This window comes from Cervus canadensis, chromosome 13 (genome assembly GCF_019320065.1).
Source record: "Cervus canadensis isolate Bull #8, Minnesota chromosome 13, ASM1932006v1, whole genome shotgun sequence".
NCBI classification, from domain to species: domain Eukaryota; kingdom Metazoa; phylum Chordata; class Mammalia; order Artiodactyla; family Cervidae; genus Cervus; species Cervus canadensis.
Genome location: NC_057398.1, coordinates 38,154,808 through 38,167,370, shown reverse-complemented (window position 1 = coordinate 38,167,370; position 12,563 = coordinate 38,154,808). Strand labels below are relative to the sequence as shown.

Here is a 12,563-nt window from a genome sequence, read left to right as displayed (position 1 = left end):
TGCATGCTGCAACTAAGACTCCTTATGCCATAACTAAGAGTTTGCAACTAAAAGATCCCACGTGTGACAAGTAAAAAGTCCCAAATGCCACATCAAACATCGAAGACACTTTGTACCAAGGGTACAGCCAAACAAACAGATCTGGTGCAGTCAAATAAACAAATAAAATTTTTTTTTAAGTCTCACTACCGAAGAAACTAAGAGAGATGTAGACAAAAGTTCATACACAAAAATACTAATAACAGAATTGTGTATAATAATGAAAGAATGAAAAACAACTGAAGAATAAATTATAATATGTCCTCAGATCAATGTAAAAGGATCGTTTACAAATAATTTTAATTACAAGGCATGATGCTGCTAATATTATTATAATTAAATTATATATTAATATATAATTTACATTATAATAAAATTGTAACTGTAATTCTATAAAGTATTTGCAATACAATCTACCAACATGTATATATATATATATATATATGCATGTGTGTGTGTGTTTGTTGGATACCTGAGCATACTGCTTTATTGCACTTTGCTGATACTGCAGTTTACAAATTGAAGATTTGTGACAACCCTGTGTCGAGCAAGTCTATCAGCACCATTTTCCCAACAGCATACATACACTGTTCTTATAGACATAATGGTACTGCACACCCAACGGACTACAATACAGTGTGAAAGCAACTTTTATTCACACTGGGAAATCAAAAATTGTGTGTGACTTGCTTGACTGCAGTATTTTCTTTATTGTGGTGGTCTGGAACCAAACCCCTAAAATCTCCAAGGTACGCCTGTATATATAGTACATAGAGAAATAAAAAGGGAGGATATACACCCAAGTATCAAGACTAGGAAAAAATACAGTTTTTGTTGTATCTCTGACTTAAAGACAAGGAGAGCATAGAGGGAGGTGGAGAGGTGGTGTGACACAGTGGAAGGAAGATGGGCACACCTGGCTTTAAACCCATCCCAGCCCCACGCTAAGCCTGAGACGAAACCATCTTACCAAACCATCTGGGCCAGCTTCCCCATCTGAAGTGAGGCTAAGAATGCCACCACCAAGGGAATGAGGATTTGACAAGAAACATGACTAGGCACAGAGGAGCTCGATCAATGGCCAAGCTGATCAGTGTCACCACCATTACCACTCCCAGTAGCAACAGTGCTAACGTCTACAAGGCACATGCTGTGTGTTTTGCATAGAGTGCTTCTTAGCAACAAAGGACCAAGGGAGGTCTCCTATCCTCACTTGTGCAGGTAAGGAAGCACTGGAACAGAGAGGTCAAACTTGCCCAGGTCACTAACAAGGAGCCAGTAGGGGACAGTGCAAGGATCTGAAGCCAAGCAGTCGGCTCCAGAGCCCACATTTACGTCCACCATAAAATACTGCATCCCATTATTACTGGCCCAAGATTATATTCAGCCCACAGAAAACCACAGAGGGCTTTCAAAACACACTCCAGCTCACTAAGGCATCCATGGGAGTACGGGAGGAAATGGAAAGATAAACATTATCAAACATTATTGTTTATCAAGATAATAGATAAAGGAAAAAGCCTTATTCAAATTACCTTGACACACCAAGAGAGCTTTGCGGCAGTCATCCATGCTAAACCCCAGCTCCTGCAGCCTAGCCAGCTGTAACTCTACAGGAGGAAATGGTATATATATTTTTATAAGTAATTTAATGTAAATTAACCCACAGACTAGCTGAAGCAAAAAAAGAAATCAGAAACTGGTGATTCAGTCATTTCACTTCTATAGGCAAAAATAAGCTCCTAATTGGAAGTTATCAAGTATACCCTGAAGTTTTTAAGTCTTTTCCCTATATTGGCTGTGTTTTAAAAGCTTAAAACTGAAACTCAGTATTATTATCCATATACTTTTGGAAGAAAACAAAGTTTAAAACTAAACCTTAGCATTACCCGTATCTCTAGAAGAAATGGTAAAAGGAAAAATACTGTAGGTTAGAATAGTTGGTTTGGGATGTTTTCCTTCTTTTTAAAATAAGAATTAGTCATACTTATGACTTAACAATTATACTTAATGACAGACAATTATACCCTGAATAATCTAATTGTGCAAAAGAAAATCTTAAACATTAAGAAGACAGGGAGTTTGGGGGAAGGTTGGACAGGTTTTATGGTTAAATACCTACCCAAGACAGGGTCTAAGGTGTGTCTTGTCCCTTCTCTGACCTCCTCGCCCCCTCGAGAAGCACCGGGAAGGTAGCTGTGAACGGAGCTGGCCTCCAAGGCCGCCGCGTCTGGCACCGCAGCGTTAGCTTGCTCTGGGATGGATTTTGCAATGGCAAGAAACAGCTGAACATCATTATAGGAGAGTCTGATATCCAGGGCCTGTAACTGAATCTAACAAGATTTAAAAGGTGGCAGTTTTTAAAGCTGCAGTGGCTTCTGTGTCCACACCTCTCAGAGGTACCACTCTAATTCTGGTTCTAGAAATACAACAGACACTTCCTCATTTTGAAGACTGGGGAGATCTTGAAATCAAGCACGAATAGCCATGAGGTAAGATGTCTCAGATGTGAGGTCCAATGTCACAAAACTGTACCAAACAAAAAATACTAAGCAGGCAAAATTACTAGAGCACTTAGTATTTCGGTAGAATGATTTTCTTACAAGTATATATAATCATCAAAGCAGAGAATCAGAGGAGGGCAATCCTTGCCTCCTCCAGAGCCAATTAGTAACACTCAGTTAATCCATTTTGCTTTGATCTATTTAATTTTTTAAATTTCTGAAGCCAACTGACCGCCCTACAAAATTTCTCTCTCCTTTATTCAAACAGAGCCTTAAATGAGTCAAGTTCTATACTAGTATTTCTGAAAATCTGGTGTTCCTCAGTCGTGAGCAATTCAGCTACCAGTGGAAAAAGCTGTACAGACACCAACACAAGACCACTTTAAAATGGGATGTCTGCTTGAAGTCTGGGTATAGTGCTTTATTTATTACTTACTTCTATCTTTCTTTTTTTTTTTTTGAAGCCCCAAAATCAGAATGGCTTTTCTCTTTCAAACCTCCTACAGTTCAAATGGATTATGAATTAATTACTCCCTCTCTACCAAAGAAATAAAACATCCAAGTCTTAATCGGTCCTGGCCTGGCTTCACCTGCTCTGCTTCTCCTCTCCCTCCTCCTCACGTCCCCAGACTTCTTGCAGTGAGACCTCCCTCAGTCTCAGCTCTGCTGGGCCACTTCTACCCCTGACTTTGCTGCTTCCTAATTAAGAACTGCTCTCCTTCTTAGCCTATTTACATCCTACTTCCCCTGATCAGACTCTTCTTTTGTTTCACTCACAATCAATATCCCTAACTATGTTGAACTCTGCTTTCTATAAACTTTCATTGAACTTCAAGATCATACCAGACAATCAAAAGGTCTTTCATCCTCCACAAGACTGAAAGATCTTCTAGGGCAGAGACAACGTCATATGTATTTTGTATTTGCTGAAGTAATGGGACTGTTGCTGAGTCTGGCAGAGCAAATAAGTAGTTCAAGTAAAGGGAAGTGTTCGGGAGAGCCTCAGTGTGTTATCCAGACTTGTCATCATTACCTCTAAGATGGGAGGAAAATCTTCGCTATTGAATGCATCCATCAATCCAGAACTATTCTGGTAAGAAGAATTTCCCACCAGCTCCACATGAATTTGTACTGGATCGACGATTGAAAGAGCTGTGTCGTGCTCATTCCCTAGTCGGCACGAAAACACCTAGAGGATGAGATGAAATAAGGCGTGAATTAATGTCTGATTTAGGAAGTCTCACTACCAGAAGAAAAAGGGGCCGTCTCGGAAGCCATCAGCCCTCTCCTATAAAAGACCCGTCACGACCACCGAAATGAACACTGCGAAGAGCGAGGCTGATGCCCTCACCCACTGCCAGCAGCACAGCGCTTCACCCGTGGGAAAGGCAGTTTGGCAATACATAACAAGAAACTTAAAAATCTCATACCCTTTGATCCAATAATCCTACTCTTGCTGGGAACTAGTCCAAGGAAGTAATCAAAATATAGAAAAATTCTCCGAATCATCATTTAACACTAAACAAACAAACAAAAAATTAACAGAATCAATGTTTTCAAGATATTCCCCATCTACTAAGCAGAGTATTTTGCAGCCGTTTAAAAGTAACAGTTTCAAAGACTACCTAGAAAGGTAGGAAAACAGTTACAATACCAGTTGTGAAAAAGCAGCCCAATCAAAATAACATTACACCAAAACTGTAAGGGAAGAAACACATCAAAATGTCAAGACAAAAAAAAAAAAAAGGAAAAAAAAAAAAATGTCAAGACAGATTATGTAGGTGAGATAGGTGGCGATAAGTGGTTTTTCCCACCCCTTCCCTAATTTCATGTAATATAGTTGTTACTATCATAAGTGAAAATAAATATATTAATCACTGAAGCTATGTGAAAGGTACATAGGGGTTCATTATATTATTCTGTTTACTTTGTGTATGTTTGAGATGTTCTAATAAAAATAAAATAAAACATGTTTATGAGGAGAGAATAGGGACGTAGGACACCCATTCCAGGACCATATTATGCTGCATGCTCAGCAAGAGCAGAGGAGGAAGAAGAAAGCACCACTTTAGTCTCCCGAGCTCCTTCCTCTTTTCTGGCATTTTCTAAAGAAGGAAAAAGAAAGTGAAGTTGCTCAGTAGTGTCCAACTCTTTGCAACCCCATGGACTGTAGCTTACCAGGCTCCTCCATCCATGGGATTTTCCAGGCAAGAATATTGGAGTGGGTTGCCATTTCCTTCTCCAGGGGATCTTCCCAACCCAGGGTTCAAACCTGGGTCTCCTGCACTGCAGGCAGACTCTTTACCGTCTGAACAACCAGGGCATTTTCTAGAGCTATTGAAAAGCATGTGACACCATGGTCCTCTGCTGTATTCAACACTAATTCATTTTGCCTTCTTTACAAATTCTCCCCCAAGGATGTATTAGGGTAGTCTTAAAATTCAGATCCAACTGTGCCACCTTAAGAACAAGACTGAAAGGAGTTTCCAGGAAGCTCGAATATTTTGCCATGGAGTTTTTCTAAGATTCTGGAGCACGAAAGTTCCATTTTCCTTTTTTCTTTCCGGGCTTCTGCTACACAAAACCCAATTGTACCTGACAGTTCATTAATCAATCACCAAACTCCCGTTCAAAGCTGGTATTGTGGAGGCTTGGAAAGCAGATGAACTGCAATTTCAGGACCAAGTCACATCACACTAGCAGGCAAATCCTTCCTCTCACACTGAGATTCCTTTACATGAGAGATACAAGTGGTAGGGAAGTAAAATCTCCACAGGTTGTATTCAGCTATTTCTGACCAGGAAAAAAAGTACCATCTGCTGCTGAGGGTGAAAACAATTTTTGCTCCCTTAACCTCTGAAATACCACTGGAAAGAACTGGGCATGAAAAAGTTTAATCATAAATGGGAAGCAAATGATGAGTAAATCTGACCAAATATTCTAGTATTCTAACAAGAGGAATATTAGTGGAGATCAGTGACTTAAGAAAATTTGCCAGAGGAGATAATAATCTGCCTCGTTTCTTCTTCTGTCTTTCTCCTTCTGTCTCCACATATCCTGGCTTAAGAAGAGACAGAGCAGTTTTTGCATAATATTGTAGAATGTAATCTTCTGGCTACAAAAGCCATCCCAATGCAAATTATCTCCTTCATGAGACTGAATCAGAGCCGTGAGCATCACAATTAGAGATTCAGCCCTTGAGGTCAGGGCCGACTCTCCAGAGGTGCCCTTTAATAGATCAGATATTCCTGGAAGGATAACATGGAAAGTCCCTAACACTTTAGTATCACGTTTCTATAACCAGAAGCTCTAGGTCTTCTCGAGGACAAGCACTCAATGTGCAGAAGGGGATGCAGGAGAAACAAGGACCCCCCTCCTCACCCTCACAAATTAGCCAGGGCCTAGACCCACAGAACCAGGAGGACATGACAAGGAGCCTGTTGGGGAAAGGGGGATTGAAAGAGCTTCCTTGAATGTTCTGAGGAAGGCTGGGTCTAAGAGAAAGAGGTACAGTCCCTCCACACATTCACAGCCTGACCCTGGGGGCCTGAATTCACACATTAGAATAACCTGGTAGATGTGAGGAGAAAATGAAGAGAAGAGGGCAAGGGTCCTCTGGTCCCATTGATTATCACCCTGAAGGAAAGTTTAAGAGGTAAAATTATTCTCCAGATGTTTTTCTCTTAAGCCAAACATTGAGTGCTTCAATCAACACAAAGACTTCTTACCTCAATGCCAAACAAACTTCCTGAAAAGGGCCGATCGACAAATCGGGGCTTGTAGGTGAGCACAGTAGTGCCTTTGAGAATGATGGCATTGGTATCGAAACAGGATACATCTTCAACGACCACAAACTCTGTGCCTAGAAAGAACAGTATCATCAACTAGGGCAAAGTTGGAAAGTGAAAGCAGCAGATGTCGTAAACCAGACAGCACATTTACTGGGTCGGGGGCTGACAGGTCAGCCAGAAAGATCAGATGTCCAGGATGTCTGTCGACATTCTGCTGACACCCTGAGCGGGTCCTGCAGATCTGGCCAGGCGCAGCTGAGCCAACAGAGCACTGCACAGACATAAGACCAGGACGCACTTTCTCTCTTTAGAATGTAGTTGTATGCTAGGTCTCCTGGGAGGCAGAACAGACACTAAGAAGCTCGGGAAACCACCCCTTCTCCAAGCGACGATTTGTTTTAAATTCCCAGGAAGCATATTCAGATACTGATGTTGGTCAGGCAGCAAAGAGCACCAGGTCATATCTGTGTAAATGTTCAGGGTTGTTTACAAAGAATGTGGACCACTTTTTTTGCTATTTAAATTGGTAGACACAGACAGTTTTCTATTCATCTGGACATGGACATGGCAAATTTACTTTTTGTTTTCATCAAAAAACATGTATAAACTGAACTTTTGAAACTAAATCTATTTTAAATGCCATGAGCTATCCAGATTCTTTCAAATCACTGTGCAGGAGATAGGATATATCACAAACGTAACAATAAATACACATATATGTACAGATGTGCTATGAGAGTCTACTAGTTAACAGAAACCATGGTAAATCTGTTTATAAAGGAAAATATTCTTTTTGTAAAGCCAGCACCAATCCCCTCATTTATTTATCTTCTAAACTGAGATTTTTCACATACCACCTTTGCCTAAACTCAGTAAGGCACATCTGTTGGGGCCCTGGAGATCAAACAGAAAATTGAAGCCAGATTTAACACTGAGAAAAAAGATCATTGCCCAGGTGGGTACTCAGGCCAGGCACATGCATTAGGGGGGGTCAGAGGAGATGGACTAGATCTTGCAGCCTTCACTGTGGACCAGGCAATTCCCATCTGAGAACAGAGGTCAAGAAACTCAACAGTTATTAGTCTGCAAATTGTGGAAACACGTTAAGTGTTCATGTCAAAATGCAGAGGCAACAGAAAAGTCATACCGTAAGATACAAAATTAGCCTAAAATCGAAACCAAGAATCAGTGACTCACAACTACATACACTTACCTGTTACGTTGACCTTGACCTCCAGGTGCCTTTCGGTGGACACAGGAAGGGAAGACCGCTTGGTAACTACTCCACTTTTCACAGTTTTGGGCATTACAGCAGACTCGCTGCTCGAGTTACGGTGGCGAGAAGGAGTAACTTTAGTTGGCTTCTTAATATCACTGGAGGTATGGAGAAAATCGTGCACCAGCAGCAGCCAGTCAAATATGAGAAACACACGGAGATTGTTGAGAACAACTGTGAAACAGGAGGAATCCTTTGTAGACCTACAAGAAAGAAGATCATAAAAATAAAATAGGAAAAGAGGAACATGACATTTCACTAACCTGCAAATATATCACTCAATTTGGGCAGGTGATACTCTAGCATTTTCTTTTTTTTAAATTTTATTTATTTATTTATGGCTGTACTGGGTGTTTGCTGCTGTGTGGGCGTTTCTCTAGTTGCGGCAAGCTGGGGCTACTCTCTAGTTGCAGTGCTTGGGTTTCTCATTGTGGGGGTTTATCATGTTGTGGAGCATGGGCTCTAGGGCACATAGGCTTCCATAGTTGCAACAGGTGGGCTCAATAGTTGCGGTTCCTGGGCTCTAGAGCACAGACTCAATAGCTGTGGTACACAGGCTTAGCTGCTCTGCACCATGTATGATCTTCCCAGATCAGGGATCAAACTCATGTCTCCTGCATTGGCAGGTGGATTCTTTACCACTGAGCCACTAGGGAAGCCCTCCAGCATCTTCTAAACTAAGCTTTGAATATCAATAAACTCTGACCCCGAGTCTAATAAAACATTCAGTATGTGTTTTCAAAAGTCAATCATATTTTTAAACAAGAAGGAATGTATTATAAGAAAGCAGTAGCAAGTATGTCATCCTGCAGTTCTCAGACATCCCCATCTCAGGATTTTCCATCCCCTAGGAATCATCTGGCAATGTCTGGAGACATTTTTGTCACAAGTGAAGGGGTTCCTATAGGTATCTTGTGGGTAGAAATCAGGGATGCAGCTAAACAACCCATAATGTTTAGGACAGCCTTCACAACACGGAATGATCTAACCTACAATGTCACCAGTGCTGAGTTTGAGAAATCTTGGTGTGGTAGAAAAAGCATGGGCTTAAATCATGTCACTTAAAAGCTGTGTTATCTTGGGTAAGTTGTCTACCATCTCTGAGCCTCTTTCCTCCCTTTAAAAAAAATTTTTTATCGGAGTATAGCTGATTTCCTTATCCAGGGATCTTCCTGTCCCAGGGCTCGAACCTGCATCTCCTGCATCAGTAGACAGATTCTTTACCACTAAGTCGTCAGCAGGTTCAACCCGTGGGTCAGGACGATCTCCTGGAGAAGTAAACGGCAACCCACTTTAGTATGCTTCTCTGGAAAATCCCACAGACAGAGAAGCATGGCGGTTTACAGTCCATGGGGCAAAAGAGTCGGACCTGACTTAGTGGGACGACTTAGCAACTAAAGAACAATAACAAAATGGTTGATTTACATTATGTTAGTTTCTGCTGGAGAACAAAGTGAATCAGTTATACATATATCCACTCTCTTTTTTAAGATTCTTCTCCCATATAGGTCATTACAAAGTACTGAGTAGAGTTCCCTGTGCTGTACAGTAAGTCCTCACTAGTTACCTATTTTATATACAGAAGTGTGTACCTATCAATCTCAATCTCCCAATTTACCACTCCTCCCCCTTTACCGTGGTAACAAGACAACTGTTTTCTACATCTGTGACTCTATTTTTGTTTTGCAAATAAGTTCATTTGTACCATTTTTTTTAGATTCCACATATAAATAATAAATTTATCTTTCTGTTTTCTCACTTATAAACCAAGCAATAATAAAACAGTAAGAGAGAAAGCACCAGGCACATATCAAGTCTGATAAATGTCAGTTCTCTCCACTACAGGATGTTTCTACAAAATCAGAGAGGCAGGTACTCTTTCTTCAATGTCTAAGATCACTTCTTTATAAACATCAAATTCACATACTAGTACATGATGGTTTCTCTAGCTGGAACTAGCCTGAGACCCCAGATCGTTTAGCCAAAGAGGGAGGACAAGTGAGATGATGTTTACTGTGGCTGACACCCCAAGCACCCTAGAAGGAGAGCTGCGGGAGAGGGGGAGGGGGTACTGGTTTCGTTGCCACCATTACCCTCAAGTCTGTATTTGAGGTGAAAACCCTAGAAGGACTCTCAGGCCTGGCTTCAAGCCATGGTGTGGTCAGGGCCTTATCCAGGCACTGTCAGTATATTAGTGGGCAGAGATGGCTAAGACAAGAAAAATGGGCAGGGACACCCCTATAGTTTTCGGGGCTGAATTTTGTTCTGTGAGCCCAAAATAGATTCTGGGGCTCTGGCTACTACACATTCCTGCTTCATGGCCCTAAAAGGGGCTTCTATTCAGGAAAAGTTGACTCGGAGATTTTTTTTTAAGGCTAGCTTCTCTAGTCTCTTGTTTCTCCTAAACCTGGCTCACTGCCCCTAGAAAAAGGGCACTGTAGTGCATGTCTCCTTCATACAGACACAGCATTTTTCACAGAAACACTTTACCCTTTTGTAATAGAGAAAAAATGTTGCCCTCAGTAAAATTTTTCCACCCCATTTTGAACACAGATCGTCAGTGCTATGAACTAACTGGAAAGTCAAAATATGTCTGATCCCTTTTCTGGAAAATATTTCAAGCCTTTAAACACTGTAAAGTGATTTATATTTGACACACAAAATCCCAACAGAAGAGCAATTCTTCTTGAGACACAGAAACGTTCACAAGTTCCAATCAAGAGAACACTTTAACCCTCTCACTAACAACGGTATTTCTGTTAGCAAGAACCAAGGTGGACGATTTTATTATTAGCCTCTGAGAAATTATACACCTTTAGTATATAAATTTATTGATATTCTAAGGCTTCTTGTATATTAAAAATATAATAGGTGGGACAACTAGTTGATATTGAGAAAGCCACTTCAATAACAAAGCAAACCGAAAAAAGAAACTGTTTCAGCAGATGGACCAAATGTATGCAAGCCTCCTGTTCAAATAAACATCATCTTCCAACAAAGGCACTGCAAGTCACAGCCAGCTTATCATCTCACTGCAATCAGCCCAGTCACTAAAATGTTGTGGGCTTAACAATTGTTAGACAAGACACAGGCTTTAAAATCAGAGGCCCAAGCCTGAGTTCTGACTACTTCACTTATTGGCTATGTGATCTCAGAAGAGTTACTTAACCCCATCCAAGGTTCTATGCCTATATCTGTAAAATGGGGAAGAAGTCACCCACTGGACAAACTCGTGAGAATTAAGTTAAAGGCAAGTAAAGTGCCTGACCCTTGGTAAGGGTCAGTAAGAGGCAACTACCATTCCCATTACTAAACTGTTTTAAAGTTCATGCAAGGACTTCTCTGACAGTACAGTAAAGAAGAATCCACCTGCCAATGCAGGGTACACAGTTCGATCCCTGATCCAGAAAGATTCTACATGCCACATGACAACGAAGCTCGTGCACCACAACTACTGAGCTTATGCCCTAGAGCTGGTGAGCCACAACTACTGAACCCCTGTGCTTCAACTACTGAAGCCCATATGTCTACAGCCCGTGTTCCACAACAAGAGAAGCCACCGCAATGAGAAGCCCACTCACTGCAATGAAGAGTAGCTAGCCCTAGAGCAACCACTAGCCCCAACGGCAGCTAAAGAAAGCCCATACACAGCAATGAAGACTCAAAATAAAATAATTAATACACTTTTTTAAAAGCTCATGCAAAAGTTTAAATATCTAATTAGGCAGAATTCCTAAACGCATATGGAGATCACAACCCCTCCCTAGGAAAACTCAACCCTGAGGAATTCACTGAACAGCACACTGAAATGTCACATGTGTGCAAATGAAAGTACAATTTTAGTAAGGTTTTTTTTTTTCCTCTCTTGCCTAACCAAGAAGTTTTCCCCAGCCTTTTTACTTACTGGTTTATATATTTACAACTTATTCGATGACATTAAGCACTAATAGAATGAAACCGACAACAGTTCCAAAGGTCACCTTTTGAATTTCTATCGATTGTACCTAATTTTTCAGTTTTCAGGTCTATGCCCACTTAAGTCAAAAAATTTTACAGTAGTGTATCATAAAATAACATAAGCTACATCAGGAATAATCGTAACAGCTCCCATCTATGCCAAGCAGTAGCCAGAATATCTTGTTTAATTATATGTTGGTGTTGTTCAGTTGTTAAGTCGTGTACAACTCTTTTCAACCCCATGGACTAAGTACGCCAGGCTCCTCTGTCCTTAACTATCTCCCAGAGTTTGCTCAAATTCATGTCCATTGAATCATGATGCTATCTAACCATCTTATCCTCTGCCTCCCCCTTCATCTTTAGCCTTCAATCTTTCCCAGTATCAGGATCTCTTCCAGTGAGTTGCCTCTTGGCATCAGATAGCCAAAGTATTCTGGAGCTCCAGTTTCAGCATCAGTCCTTCCAATGAATATTTAGAGCTAATTTCCTTTATGATTGACTAGTTTGATCTCCTTGATGTCCAAGAGGCTCTCAAGAGTCTTCTCCAACATCACAATTCAAAAGTTGTTTGTTGCCCAGCCTTCTTTAGGGTCCAACTCTCACATCCATACATGACTACTGGAAAAACCACAGCTTTGACTACACAGATTTTTGCCGGCAAAGTGATGTTTAATTATTGTTGTTGTTCAGTCGCCCAGTCATGTCCAACTCTTCGTGACCCCATGGACTGTAGCATACCAGGCTCCTCTGTCCACCACTATCTCCCAGAGTTTGCCCAAATTCATGTGCACTGAGTCAGTGATGTCATCCAACCATCTCATCCTCTGTTGTTCCCTTCTCCTCCTGCTCTCATTCTTTCCCAGCATCAGGGTCTTTTCCAGTCAGTCAGTTGTTCACATCAGATGACCAAAATATCAGAGCTTCAGCTTCAGCATCAGTTCTTCCAATGAATATTCAGGGTTGATTTCCCTTAAAATTGACTGGTTTGATCATCTT

General features: G+C 41.0%; 1 protein-coding gene across 6 annotated transcripts in view; it reads right to left on the bottom strand.

Moving 5' to 3' along the window:
• The window catches only part of VPS13D (vacuolar protein sorting 13 homolog D), a 267,732-nt gene that overhangs the window by 181,999 nt on the left and 73,170 nt on the right, over window positions 1–12,563 (bottom strand). For all 6 annotated transcript variants that reach the window (XM_043485295.1, XM_043485297.1, XM_043485298.1 and 3 more), the window contains 5 exons: window positions 7,548–7,813; window positions 6,272–6,405; window positions 3,577–3,732; window positions 2,162–2,372; window positions 1,575–1,649 (listed from right to left, as the gene is read on the bottom strand). In XM_043485295.1, the coding sequence (XP_043341230.1) occupies window positions 1,575–1,649; window positions 2,162–2,372; window positions 3,577–3,732; window positions 6,272–6,405; window positions 7,548–7,813 (842 nt within the window). The remainder of the gene's footprint in view (window positions 1–1,574; window positions 1,650–2,161; window positions 2,373–3,576; window positions 3,733–6,271; window positions 6,406–7,547; window positions 7,814–12,563) is intronic.